Source organism: Cryptomeria japonica, chromosome 9 (genome assembly GCF_030272615.1).
Source record: "Cryptomeria japonica chromosome 9, Sugi_1.0, whole genome shotgun sequence".
Classification (NCBI taxonomy): Eukaryota; Viridiplantae; Streptophyta; class Pinopsida; order Cupressales; family Cupressaceae; genus Cryptomeria; species Cryptomeria japonica.
The window spans coordinates 381,168,623-381,184,397 of NC_081413.1; the positions used below are offsets into that span (position 1 = coordinate 381,168,623).

The window sequence follows — 15,775 nt, forward strand, 5'->3', positions numbered from 1 at the left end:
ACAATGCAAGTTCTTACACATGGAGGCTATTTCAATGTATCATAGGTTTGATGAGCTTGAGAGTTCATCAAGGTTGCACACTTTTGTGACAACAATATCCTTAAGTGTCTACTTCATGCATAACATGAGAACAACATGTGGCAACTGCAATGTATTTAGCCTCTGCAGTTTATAGTAAGATTGAATCCTGCTTCTTGCTATGCCATGAAACTAGTCTATCACCTAGGAAGAAGGCTCCACCACTAGTTCTCTTCATATCATCCATACATTATGCCCAACCAACATCAGTATAGGCTTGAAGAGTAAAATCACCTTTCTGTGGATACCATAGGCCATAATCAAGTGTTCCCTGTAGATATTTGAATATTATCCTCATTGCATTGACATGTGTTTGTTATTGTGAGGATCTGGTTATTACTGAGAGGGGGGAGGGTTGAATCAGTAATAAGGATAAACTGATAGTTTTCACCAATCTACAAAATACTTCACAAAACAATTCATAACTAGTACCAGTAGCTGATTAAACAATCTCCAAATAAGATTTACCAAAATATTACCGGTAGGAACTTAAGTGTTCATCATTAAGAAAATATAGTAAAGACATCAAATGAACAACTCAAAAATCTATCCACAACATGAACACAAGCATTTTTTACTTGGAAACCCAAATGGGAAAAACCACGATGGGAATTGGTACCTACAAAATTTGCACTCTTTTTGAATGCACCCTGCTAAAAGCCTAGCCCAGTTAGGAGCTTTACAATAATTCCCGGTTAAGAGAAAACCTGTTAGAAGTCATTTGATCAAGGGATTTTACAACTTAGCCCTATTAGGAGCTTTACCCTATTAGGAGTAACCTTGCTAAAGGATTTAAACCCAAATTAAGGAGTCACTCAATGAAGGGATTTACAAGATCAGGCCTGTTAAGACCTACCTGGTTAAGGGATTTTAATGCTGCTGCTACTGCTAGGAAACAATAGATAAATGATCTGGACTCAATACCTCATAGCTTGCGATTACAGATCCTAGTCAACTACAATTTTCTTCACTCATGCAGACATCTCAATCTGGTTCGACACACACACACTTCTTTGATCACTGACACAATAAACCTTCTAAAACTTGACCTAAATAGACTTTACAATTAGGTCAGTTACACAACCCTAAATTATAATGAATCTACATCATAGATCATATCAGATCATTACAAATAATTACAATTCATCATGCAGATCATTACAATAAATTCCAAGACAATTACAGTCGTTGAATGATCATAACTCATCACTACACATCAATCTGATAAGTTGTCAAACCCTTATCACATTCTTGTAAGCACTTTGCTACTTCCCAATAAATTCACTCCATGTATGCGCTAAAACAACATCTTATCTTTTTACATGGATTTTTGACACGTCATCATCAACTTATGAGCATGAAAAGAATCACCGCCAAACCATAAAACATCACCAGTCAAAAGATCTTGTTACCAGTTCTCAAACCCTATAAAAAAATACAACAGTCAATTACAAACATGATGCGGTTCAAGTCATATAATCCTTACAATGTCATAAGCACAAATTCCAAACCGCAACACCTAACTCAACACGGATCTCTACGACAACCACAACCATCTCCTTCTGTTCCTGCTTACCGATTCACTGTCACTTGGAATTTTTTCTTTCCAACTCAATTTGATTCAATCTATAACTTAGATGACATACCAAAACATAAACACACATGGTTGCCATCAAAGACAACGCAAATAACTGATCATTAAGCATCATGTCATAATTATATCATCACCAACAATCCATCTATATATCATCACAAACAATCTTTTACCGATACACCATCATCTCCATCAGTTATGCCAACAATCTCCCCCTTTGGCATTTATGGCAACACCAAAAGAATACAACAAATAAAACAATCAACTAATGACAAACATCAGGAACTCATCATGCCATGCTGTACTAATTTGTTCTTCACTTGATCTTCTCCTCCTTTGCATTCATTATTCTTCTCCGCCTAACTATTACATTTCTTTTCCCCCTAAATGTTACATTTCTTCTCCCCCTTTGAGAAGAATGTCAAAGGTGCAAAGACATCTTTTGTCTACATCTCTGCTGCTCCTCTTGAGGAGTAGCCCACTTCTCATCAATCAATAGTAAAAGATATTCAATGAGTCCATTGTATTGATGCTTCCACATCATCTTAGTTGACCTTGGGTAGGGGGATAAACCCTAACTTACCTTTGAGATATTCAAAGGTAGCCTTAGGTAACGAATTAGTGAATATATCTGCCAACTGCTCTTTACTTGACACATGCTCCGATGTCACTTTCTTTTCATGTACTCTTTATCTCAGAAAGTGATACTTCAATTAAATATGTTTAGTCCTAGCATGCAGTACCGGGTTCTTAGAAATATTTATAGCACTAGTGTTATCACAATGTATGATCACCAGTTCTGTCATATGCTACTTGAATCCTTCCAAGACATGTCTCATCTTTATAGCTCGTGTACAATTCATGGACACATCCACAGATTCCACTTTTGCTGTAGACTGAGAAATACAAGTTTGTTTCTTACTGGTCCAAGATACCAGTCGACCATCTAGAAATAATGCACCACCGGTTGTGCTCTTCAGGTCATCCACATTCCCTTCCCAATCAACATTAGTGAATATCTGCAAAGAAAAATTTCCTCTATATGGATACCACAATCCATAATCAACTATCCCTCTAAGATATTTGAATATCCTCTTTACTGCTGTCATATGTGTCTCCTTAGGGCTCTTCTAAAATCTTTCTACTAAACCAACTGCATGGGCAATATCTGGTCTACTATGAACAACATAATGAAGTTTCCCAATCATAGATCTGTATTCCTTCTCATCCAATGAGGGTGAATCATCTTCTTTTGAAAATTTGCAACTGGTAACCATAGGTGTTCCAACCGGTTTACAGTCTTCCATTCCAAATGTCTTTAACACTTCTTTCACATACTTAGACTGATTGATAAAAATTCCACCTTTTAGTTGTTGGACTTGCAATCCAATGAAATTTTTATCTCACCTATAAGAGACATCTCAAATTATTTCTTCATCTCATTTGCAAAAGCCATACACATATCATCATTTCCTCTAAATATAATGTCATCAACAAATACTTCTACAATCAACATCTTGTCTCCTTCAATCTTCAAATAAATATTGCTATCCTCACTGGTTCTTTGAAATCCTATCTTTATCAGATATGCATGAAGTCTTTCAAACCATGACCTGGTGCTTGCTTCAATCCATATAATGCCTTATGTAGTTTACATACCATATCCTTATCTTCTGACAATGCAAACCCATCTGGTTATTTAATATACACCTCTTCTTCAAGAATACCATTCAGAAATGCTGACTTTACACCCATTTGATAAATTTTAAAAGCTTTAAAAGATGCAAATGCAAGTAGCATTCTAACACCTTCAAGCATGCAAAGGTCTTTCCATAATCTTCACCTTCTATTTGTGCATACCCTTTGCAAACTAGTCTTGCCTTGTTTCTAAACACTTCACCATCTTCATTCAACTTATTTCTAAATACCCATTTGTACCAATCACATTTTTATCATCAGGTCTACTAACAAGTTACCAAGTGTTGTTTTTCTCAATCTGATCAAGTTCTTCATTCATTGCATTTATCCAATCATCATCCTTAAGAGCTTCTCTCACTGTCTTTAGTTCAAATGTGGAAATCAGACAAGAGCTTTCTCTGATTTTTCTTCTAGTTTACACTCCAACATTCTTGTCACCTATTATCTAGTCTTCAGAATGATTTAACCTTACATACCTAGGTATAACCTATTTTGGTGCAATAACCTCTTCTTGTTCTTCACATTCTTCATCTATCAGTTGAGCATCTTCCTCGGCACTTTCGGTTTAATAATCACAAGTTTTTATTCATCATCTGTTGGATCAGATTTGTTGGTATCATCAGATTCATCAAAGTATTCATCAACTTTTACATTCACACTCTCCACAATCTTCTTTGTTCTTTTTTTAAAACACTTGAAAGCTTTTCTCTTAGTAGAGTAGCCAAGGAATGTTCCTTCATCACTTTTAGGGTCAAATTTACCAGTATATTCATCTCTCTTTATAAAACACCTACTGCCAAAAACTTTGAAGTAGCTGACATTAGGATTTCTACCATACCATAACTCATAGGGTGTCTTGTCATTACCTTTCTTCACAAGTACCTGGTTCAATGTGTAAACAACAGTACTAACTGCTTCTCTTCAAAACATCTTAGGTACATCTCCCTGTATCAGCATAGTCCTTGCTGCTTTAACAATGATTCTGTTTCTTTTTTCTAAAATTCCATTTTGTTGTGGTGTCCTAGGTGCAGACAATTGCCTCTTTATTCCATTTTCATCACAATATCTCACAAACTCATCGATGTAAACTCTCCACCCTGATCAAATCTCAGGCACTTAAGATTCTTACCGGTTTCCTTTTCTACTAAGGCCTTGAATGCCTTGAAATTGCTTAAATCTTCTGAACTTTCCTTAAAAAAAGTAACCCACATCATTCTAGAATATCATCAGTAAATATCATGAAATACTTGTCACCATAAAAACTTCTAGTCCTCATAGGACCACATAAGTCAGTGTGCACCAAATCTAGAATATGCTCAGAAGAAAAATATTTGCTGTTAAAAGAAGATCTAGTTATCTTACCCAGGTGACATTCTTTACACAATGCATTGTCTGCTTAACAAGCTGTGCAATACCTCTCACCATACTAGATTTGCTGACCTTAACCACAATATCAAAGTTCACATGACAAAACCTTCTATGCCATAACCAGCTATCTTCAACCTTAGCAACCAAAAAACTGTTCACCTTAGAATTCAGATAGAATAAGTTACCTTTAGTTCTTACCAGTAGCAATTAATTCTCCTTTGCATCCTAAGATCTTGCACACTCCATTCTTAAACTCAAGATGATAGCCTCTATCATTCAACTGACCAACACTTGACATGTTATGTTTTAAACCTTCAACCCAATATACATCATCAACATTAATTTTACCATTCAAAGAGATAAAAACTTTACCTTTTACCATACAGGGTGAATTGTTCCCAAATCTTACTACATTGCCATCAAATTCTTCAAGAGAAATAAACTTTCTCTTATCACCGGTCATGTGGTGTGAGCAACCACTGTCAATAATCCATTCATCACTGTTTGTCAATGCGAGATACTAAAGCCTTCTTATCAGGACAAATCTTCCTTAACAAGAACAAAAACAATCTCCTCATTGTCTTCATCCTTAGATTCCTCATCAGTGACTCCTTCATTAACTGCAACATAGTACCGTTTCTTTCCTTTTCCCTTATATTTTCTAAACTTTTCCTTTTTATTACTGTTAGGACAATGCAACAATATGTCCTATCTTGTTACAAGAGAAACATTTGAGAGGCAACTTACCTTTGTACTTACCAGTGCCTCTAGGAAGTCTTTTAGCCAATAGAGCTTCAAATTCCATCAGATTACCTTCATCATCCACATCAGCTTTACTACTGCCATGATGACTTGACCTGCATTCATGAATTTGACACACATCTTTCCCTTTTCTCACCCGTACACTAGATACATATGCTTTAAAAGCATATTTTGTCTTAGGTACACTGTTATTAAAACTATTTAACTGAAAAGAAGTGAGCTTGCCAATCAAAGAATCAACAATAACTTACCAATCAAAGAATCAACAATAACCTTATCCTTAGTAACTGACCTCAACTCTTGAATAACTGACACTCTAATTGCATAGGTAGGCAATAGAGTTCTAAGCATCTTACTCACAACATTGTCTTCTTCTATAGTACCACCAACACTTTTAATTTCACCGACAACTTCTTTCATCCTCTGTCCATACTAAGTAATGTTTTCTCCTTCCATCATTCTCATATCATCAAACTTTCCTCTAAGACTCTCTTCTTTAGCCTTTTTAACATGCTTATCACCACCATAGATTAATTCTAAATTCTCCCAAACTTCAAAAGCAGTTTATAAACCATGGACATAAATATATTCGGTATCAGAAAGTGTACTTACAATGGCTTCCAATGCTTGAATGCTTTCTTGTTGCTCCTTAAGCTGATTCTGTAGTTAGAGGACTAACAGGAGGTACGTACTTAGTAATAACATGCTACCAGAACTGAGCACCCATACCTTTGATGTAAATCTTCATTCTATCACTCCATATTCTATAGTTGTCCTTAGTGAATTTGGGACCCTCTTTCTTCATCATTTTCCTCAGATCTTTTCCTCATGTGGTTAAGCTTCTGCACAAAGAGGACCTAATGCTCTGATACCAATTGTTATTGTGAGGATCCGATTATTATTGAGAGGGGGGGTGAATCAGTAATAAGGATAAACTGATAATTTTTCCAATCTGCAAAATACTTCACAAAATAGTTCATAACCAGTACCGGTAGCTAATTAAACAATGTCCAAATCAGATTTACCAAAACATTACTGGTAGAAACTTAAGTGTTCATCATTAAGAAAATATAGTAAAGACATCAAATGAACAACTCAAAAATCTATCCACAACATGAATACAAGGATTTTTCATGTGGAAACCCAAATGTGAAAAACCATGGTGGGAATTGGTACCCACAAAATTTTCACTCTTTCGGAATGCACCCTGTTAAAGGCCTAGCCCGGTTAGGAGATTTACAATAATGCCCAATTAAGAGAAGAACCTATTAGGAGTCACCCAATCAAGGGATTTTACAACTTAGTTAGGTTAGGAGATTTACTCTGTTAGGAGTAACCTTGCTAAAGGATTTAAACCCAAATTAATGAGTCACCTGGTGAAGGGATTTACAAGATCAGGCCTGTTAGGACCTACCCGGTTAAGGGATTTTAATGTTGCTGCAACTATTATAGACTCATCACTTCATAGCTTGCTATTACAGATCCTTGTCAGCTCCAATCCGCTTCACTCATACAGACATCTCAATCTGGTTTGACACACACACACTTCTCTGATCACTGACACAATAAGCCTTCTAAAACTTGACCTAAATAAACTTTACAATCAGGTCGGTTGCATAACCCTATCTTACAACAAATCTACAATGTTTTCTTTGGAAATGCCTGGAATCTTGTAACCATGCACAATACTTGAACTATATTCAACCTTGAGGTTGTTAGATATAGAAAACTGCCAATCATGGATCTATATAGAGTTTGATCAACACTAGGTGACTCATCATCCTTAATTTTTAACCTGTAACCATGGGTGTACTCACTGATTCACAATCTTCCATATTGAACTTATTTAACATATCTTGAGCATACTTTGTCTGAGAAATGAATATATCTTTGTCTAGCTGTGATATTTGTAGGCCAACAAAGTATGATAACTCTCCAAGTAGTTACATTTCATATTTGAACTGCATTTGATCAGCAAAATCCTTACACAAGACATCCGTATTGCCTCCAAAGATAATATCATCTACATACACCACTACTATGATCATATGATTGCCATCTTCCTTGATGTATAAATTGCCATCAACATTCCCCTTTTTGAATCCATACTGATGGAGATATTTGTCTAACTTGGAATACTGTGCTCTTGGTCTTGTTTTCAATCCATATAGTTCTTTCCTTAGTCTACAACATAGTTCTCATCCTCATGAAGTTGAAATACCTTAGGCTGCTCTATATATACCTCTTCTTCAAGGTTTCCATTGAGAAATGCAGATTTAACATCCATTTGGAATACTTTATATCCCTTGTATGTTGAAAATGCTAGAAGCATTCTTGATTATTTCAAGTCTTGCAACTGGTGCAAATGTCTCTTCAAATTCCATCCCTTGAACTTGAGCATATCCCTTGCATACAAGCCTTTCTTTGTTTCTTATGACTTTACCTTCTTCATTCATTTTGTTTCTATATACCCATTTAGTTCCAATGTCATTTTTGTCAGCGGGTCTAGGAACCAATTCCCAAGTCTTGTTCTTCTCAATCTACTACAACTCTTCCTCCATAGCTTTCATCGAATTCTCACTCTTGCTGGCTTCATTAAAAATTTCTTGGTTCCACTTCAGTCATAAGGCAAAATTTGACTTGTTCATTGTTTCTTTAATGTCTTCTCTGAGTTTGTACACCTTCATTTTTGTTGCCAATGATTTATTCTTTTGGATGGTTATTTTGTACATATCTAATTGGGGCTTTGTTAATAACCTCTTCTTCACTTTCAGATTGTTCTTCCTCTTTAACATAAGGTTCTTAATTTGAATTATTGTATTTTTCCTTCCTTTATGAGGATCCTCATCTACCCTCACATGTATAATTTCAACCACTTTCTTTAGCCTCTTTTTGAAACATTTATAGGCCTTGTTGTGAATTGAGAAACCCAAGAAGATACCTTTATCACATCTTGACTCAAAACTACCTAAACCATCCTCATCTCTTCTGATGAAACATTTACTACCAAACACTTTAAAGTACTTGACTGAGGGTTTTTTGTCATACCACAACTCATATGGAGTCATCTTGCTATTCACTCTTAGCTGCACCCTATGAAGCGTGTATACTACTGTGTGGATTGCTTCCTTCCAATATACATCAGGCAAATTTAATTCATTCAACATAGTTCTTTCCATCTCCTTGACTATCTTGTTTATCCTTTCCACAACACTATTTGTTGTGGTGTTTGTTCTAGGAGATGAATATTATCTTCTAATTCCATGCCTTTCACAATAGTCTTCAAATTCATTTGATGTGAATTATCCCCCTCGGTTTGATCTCAGACATTTCAGTTTGTATCAACTTTCCCTTTCAACCATCTTTCTGAAAATTTTAAATCTTTCAAAGACTTGTGACTTGTCTTGCAAGAAGGTGACCCATGTCATCATTGAGAAATCATCAATGAGGCATGAATTTTTTCTCACTATTTTGTGCTCTTGTTCTATTTGGACCACACAAATCAGTATGTACCAATTCCAAAGGTCTTCAAGTTTTCTTTCCTCTTTGGCATTCACCACATATGGTGTTTGTTGCCTTAATAATCTGAGGTATGTGCCTTACAAATCCTTTCTTGCTTACCTTGACAAGATTGTCAAAATTTATGTGACCCAATCTTCTGTGCCACAACCAACTCTCATCAACTTGTCCATCATGTATTCAAACTCATTGTATTCTTTCAAGTTGTAGACATTACCATTAGTTCTCTTGCCCTCAATAAATAATTTTCTATTTCTTTCTTTTCTTATTTCATTCCCTTTGAAATCAAAAGTAAATTTATACCCTTTGTCACACATTTGATTCACAATAAGTAGATTATGTTTCAGTCCTTCCACATAATATACATCATGCACCTTTAAATTGCCATCAATGCACAATGTCCCCTTGCCTTTTATCTTGATGGACGAATTATCTCCAAATTTGACCGAACCTCCATTCCAATCTTCAAACTTAATGGATTTCTTCTTATCTCCTGTCATGTGATTGGAACAATGACTGTCAACAACCTAGGGATTCCTTCTTTCTGCATGCAAAGCTATTTGAACTATCAAAGTTGATTCATTCTTATCTTTCTCCTTTTCTACCCAAACTTGTTTGAATTCTTTTCTCTTCTCTTATGCACTATTATGATTGGATGTTATTTTTGGTTTTGCTGCAGGTATTTTCTTATGTTTACTAGTCCTTAACTTGCAGTGTTTTGCAGTGTGACCAAAATCATGACACTAAGAGCACTTTACATTCTTGTTAAAAGATGACATAAGGAGATTGCTATATGACTGGAATCTACTTCTTCTACATTCATGACTTTTGTGACCAAAATCATTACAGTGATAGCACATGGCATTGACATTTCTAAGAGACAAAATTATTCTTGTTTACAAAATTAGGAGGAGGTATACACAAAAGTCTACACTTTTCAATTCTATGTCCATAAGCATTGCACTTATAACAATAGCCATGAAATTGAGGAACATACCAATTATTGTTGAAGGTATTTCTCATTGGTCTCCTTGGAGAAGTATGATTTGGTCTTCTTGAGCTCTTCCTTGTGTCCTTGATCTTTGTGAACCTTTCATCATCCACTTTCCTTTCGGATCATCTTGTTTGTTTTTTATAACAACAACATATGTCTTCTTCTCAATGGGCTTGCCGACCGTAAAAGTTTGTCCATTTCCTTCTTGAAAGAATCCTCACTTGTAGAGCCACCAATCTCATAACCAATGCTAGATGAATACTTTGATTGCTTCTATTTGTTTAACACTGTATCTATTGCAATGGTGCTGCCCTTATACTTAATTCTTAGCTTGAGATCATCTTTGTACTTCTCAAGTTAATTTCTAAGATTCACACTTTCTTGTTCCAACTAGAGATACTCCTCCTTGGCTTCCATATCTGATTTTGTCACTTCATATATTCTCTTGGCTTCTTCCAACTAAGTAGTTAAGGTAGAAATATTGACATTTTATTCATCTATACTCTTTCTTAATAAATCATGCTCCTTTACGACTGACTTCTTATATTTCTTATATTCTTTCCTTACTTTGTCAAGTTCCTGAAGGGCACAAATGAGTTCTCCTTCAAGGTATACCTCAGCATCAACTTCAACTTCCTTATCACTGTCAAGAGAAATGATTTTCAGATTGAGAACTACAATCGTTCCTTGATGCTTGTTCTTTGTCTAATTCTCCTTGTGCCATGAAAAGATTCACTTCTCTTTCATTCTTACTGCAGCCCGCTTCGGATTTACTTTCTTCATCAGTAGCATCACTTTCAATAATATAGAGTCTATTCTTCTTTCTAAAATTCCTTCTCTTAGGTTGATAAATTTTTTTAGTTTTGTCTTAACTCCTTCCACATTATTATCTTCCTTCTTCTTATAGGGACAATTAGCAACAAAATATCTTATTTTACCGTAGTCAAAGAATTTGAAAGGTAGCTTTCCTCTATACTTGCCTGACCCTTGCTTCAATTTTCTAACAAAGTTAGCTTCAACATCATTTGAGTCATCTTCTTCCACATTTATAGCTTCTTCTTTCCATTTCTTAGTTGAATTTAAGTCAACCTCTCTCTTTGAATTTTCACCACTTATTGTTCTCATTTCATAAGCTAACACGGATCCAAATAACTCATCCATGGAGAAAGTTTTTAAGTCTTTTGCTTCTTCTATGGTTGAGACTTTTGTATCATACTTAGTAATCAATGATCTTAGCACCTTTTTGATAATTAATTCATCTGTAAGATCCTCTCCAAGTCCTCTTATAACATTTACTATTTCATACACTCTTTGAAGATAATTAGCAATCTTTTCTTCCTCTTTCATTTTCAAACCTTCAAATTGAGTTATAAGATTTTGTAGCTTTGCTTCCTTTACCTTAATATCTTCTTCATTAATCCTTTGCAACTTGTCACAAGTTTCTTTTGCTGATGTGAAGTGCATGACTTTGACAAACTTGGTATTAGACATAACACTTAAGATTACATTCTTAGCTTTAGCATTGTGCTCATATTCCCTTTTAGCATCGATGTCTATAGGAGGAACTTGAGAAATAGTATAACCATTCTTTATTGACATCTAGACATCAAATCCTAAAGAGGACAAGTATGTTTCCATTCTTCTACTCTAGAAGGCATAGTTTGTGCCATCAAACATAGGTTCTTTAGTAGAGGAGGATTCATTTCTAGCCATTGTGCTCACTAACCAGGACCTCCCCAAACTAGAGATTGCTTATCTAGAGGGGTACTTAAGGCTCTGATACCAATTGAAGAACACAAGTGATCACTAAGAGTAGGGGTGAATCGGTGATATTCTAAAATTTCAAATCAAAGTGTGCAAACACAAATGATAATATAAATAGATTAAGAGAACACACACAAAAAAAACTCATAAAACACAGGGATTTATGAGCAAAAACCCAATGTGGGAAAAACATCAGTGAGAATAGCCATTGGAGTCTACTTCTCTAATCCAACCTTATAGTGAAAAGTTCATTACAAGTTTTATGGGCACCAACCCCTAAATTTTAGAGCACCTACTCAAGGAGCACCTACCCCTGCTTTGAGAACCCACTCAAAGAATTGCAATGAATTAAAGAGTTAATTTGATTGCAATAATAATCCTTATTACAAATAAATTTTGTAACCCTTTTAAAACATAAAAAGTATCCACACACTGCTGCTCTGTTATGTTATCCCTATGATATCTCTTTTCTGCCTTCTAGTCTATGCAAATCATCAAGGTCTTCTTGTTGTTGTCTTCTACACTTTATCGGATGACTTCTCTTCTTCTCTTCACTAACACCTCACTTTTTTCACCTTATACTTAGCTCAAACCTCTTCTCTCCTTTTTTCTTGCAATCATACTTTTGAATACACACCTCTCTCTATTCAACATGCACACATAAGTCTACCTTCTCTATTTTTCTACAACTCTCTTTTGGTGCTCTATTCTTCTCCTTCTCTTTTCCTCTCTTCTTCTCTCTTACAAACACACTTTTCTCAGTGCTATGTTACCCCTTACTCTCTTTGCCAGCTCAATTATCTCACCTACTCGACATCACATCAAAAGTATTTGGTCTTTGGTCATCTCTATCCATATAGATTTTCCCTTCAAGAATGTAATTAAAAAATTGATTTTCTTGAACATGCAGGAAATCTTCCTCACTATTTGATTGGCCACCCTTATTAATTTAATCTTCTTCCATTCTTGGTTTAGCCTCTGAAAGTAGATTTATGTATTTAGTAACTTCTACCTACTCTGTGTTTTTCAGTCATGTTGGTTAGGAGATCCTTGATATTTGTCATTCTTGCACTCAAAATTAGCAACAATATCTCCATTAAATACAAGTGTCCTCATTTCTTCCTCGACCTGATTGATAAGACTACACTCTACCATGTTAGGAGTATTGATGAAGTCAATCTTTGCACACAAGATTTCACTTTCATTCAAATGGAAGTTGATTTATCCAATAAAGGCCACCACATCAATTTCTACTTCTTAGTCATCAAGTCAAACTCAGTGAAACTCTCAAATGAACCATTCATCAATCAAAATCCATTGGCAAGAAGAAAACCTGTCATTTTAGTCTATTTATGCATTTGTGAGTATTTCGCCCAGACAGTGTATCCATCACAATGAACTGAAGCTATGTCGTTGTAGCTCAAATGAGCAAGTAGAAGACATTTTGAGTCACATTGAAGTGCTAAATCACATCGAAAAGCAATGATGTGTTGACATAACACACCATAAGTCACACTGAGAAAGGAGCACATCAGTATGACACCTTCGATTTGACAAAGACTAGACTTGGTCTTGCTGAAGCTTGAGGTCTCAACAAAAAGGAAGACATGCCCCATGGAGCACGAGTGGACCAAAGAACAACAACCAATTGGAAAGAAGTGGACATGGGGAGGTGATGTGGGTCTGACAGTGGTCCCACCATAGGAGCACATACAAGCATGCCATCGGGGGTTCCACACAAATGGGTCATGGCGAGGATGGACCCGTTGTGAAGACTTTCATCCCACATATTTTATATAGCGGCTGAGAGGTGACTTGGCTTTAGCCCATTACTGCTTGGGTCGTTCTCCCCTCACCAACCTTATCTGCTTCTCGAGGGGACAAACCCTCTACCTAAAAATAAAATTTGAGTGTCGCTAACACTTTTCTCTTGCACCTAGGACCATGAGAGTCAGGGAAGAGAATAGTATGTGTTAGTTGTGGAACCACTCACATGTACAAGTGTGCCCAATCACAAAAGATAAAATCTCCTTTTAATGCCTAAATTCAAATGTTGTCTGAACTACTACAATCAAAGACACTCAGTTTCAAAGTATTAGTCTTTGACAATATCCCACACCAAATGCGTTAGTAGTTTCAATGTGAGTCTTCTCCCAACGAGCGCCAAGTTGCTGCACAAATCATTAGTAGCAGAAATCAAAATTACAACATCAAATTTAAAAAAAAAATAAATAGAAGAACTTGATAAAAATAGAAACTTGCTAAAAATGGTGACCTGCCAAAAATGGAAACATGCCAGATTTAAAAACATGCTAAAATTGGAAACTCGCTAAAATGGAAACCTGCAAAAAATAGAAACTTGCTAAATTTAGAAACCTGCTAAAAGTGGAATCCTATCGGATTTAAAAACTTGCTAAAATGGAAACCTGCTAAATTTAGAAAAATGCTAAAAATGGAAACTTGCCAGATTAAACCTGCTAAAAATGAAAACATGCTAGATTTAGAAACTTTCTAAAAATGGAAACATGCTAGATTTAGAAACTTGCTAAAAATGGAAACCTACCAAATTTAGAAACTTGTTAAAAATGGAAACTCGCTAGATTTAGAAATTTGCTAAAAATAGAAACCTGCTAGATTTAGAATCCTATCAGATTTAGAAACCTGCCAAATACAACTCTGTATGGAAATATGCAAATAGAGTTGTGAGAACGCATTTTTCGCATTCAAGCATCGAGAATACCTACAATAAAAATCACTCAAACAACATAAAATAATTAAATTGACCTATGAAGTGGGTCCCATCGAGCATGCTATAAAATGTGTAAATGAAATCATGTGGGAATATGAAGATTGAAATACCTATGATAACAACCAAGTAAACACAATTAGTTCAAACACCTCAAGAACGTGATGTTTGAAAGAAAGCAAAAGAAGCATAATTGACATAAAACAATAAGATGCAAAACTTTATTTGACTCCTTGATTTGATTATCCCGTGGTTGGATGTGTGCTCATTGATGTGTGATTTGAGTATGAGATTCAAAGGCATGAAAGGATGGATGAGAGGATGGGATGAAATTGATGCATGATGGGGGTATGATTGCAATAACATGGATGAATTTTGGCATGATGATGATATGGATATGCTAAGAGTAGATGAAATCCAACATTATAATGGCTTCATTGTATGAAAAGTGGAGGATTTGCTTGAAAAAGAGGGGGGATTAAATAGGAGTTGGGAGGAGAGGAAGGGATTGGAAAAATGTAGCACTTGTCCTCAAGGAGGACATGTGGCAATCCTAAGAATACCATGTGGAATAAGATTCCAGACTTGTCAAGTGGCTCAACAAAGAAGGCCATGTGTTCCTTAGAGGGACAAATGTCACAAAGGGGCCTGACATGTGTCCTCAGGGACACATGTCTATTTTGGGAAGAAGCCACCCAAAATAGGTTCAAATTTCCTAATATTAAAGAAATTAGGGAATCATGTGTGTGTACACACATGTGAGGGGAGGTTAGGATAGGATAGGATAAGGTTGGTTGGGAGGATAGGGTTTGTTAAAACCCATGGGTTAGGCTAGGGGTTGGGTTAGAAGGGTACTTAAAGTTAGGAGACATGTGACTAAAAGGAATATTTGAATTAAATTCAAATATAGAGATGGAAAAGGGAGAATTAATTATTTAATTAATTAATTTAAGGATTAGAAGAAAGGGGTAAGGATTAATTAATTTGGCTATGGGGAATGGTATCACTTAATTAATTTAGCCAAAAGGGATACTTGATTTTAATTGAATAACATGAATTATTCAACTAATACAAGCAACTTAGGAGATTTGATCTAATTAAATTAATCAGTCAAATTTAAGTACATACATACATACATACATACATACATATATGAATGCATGCATACATACATAAACACATAAACACATAAACACATTTGTACATACATACATACATACATACATACATACATAAACACATTTATACATAT

At 35.4% G+C, this 15,775-nt stretch overlaps 1 protein-coding gene across 1 annotated transcript; it reads right to left on the reverse strand.

The window, feature by feature from the left end:
* Positions 1-10,745: 10,745 nt before the first annotated feature.
* On the reverse strand, positions 10,746-11,612 carry LOC131073611 (uncharacterized). The gene has a single exon (XM_058010088.2). The coding sequence runs from the start codon at positions 11,610-11,612 to the stop codon at positions 10,746-10,748; it is 867 nt and encodes a 288-aa protein (XP_057866071.2).
* Between the last annotated feature and the right edge of the window lie 4,163 nt (positions 11,613-15,775).

Excerpts from the sequence above, each read along its gene's own strand:
- LOC131073611 (XM_058010088.2), bottom strand. The coding sequence starts at position 11,612 with ATGTCAATAAAGAATGGTTATACTATTTCTCAAGTTCCTCCTATAGAC.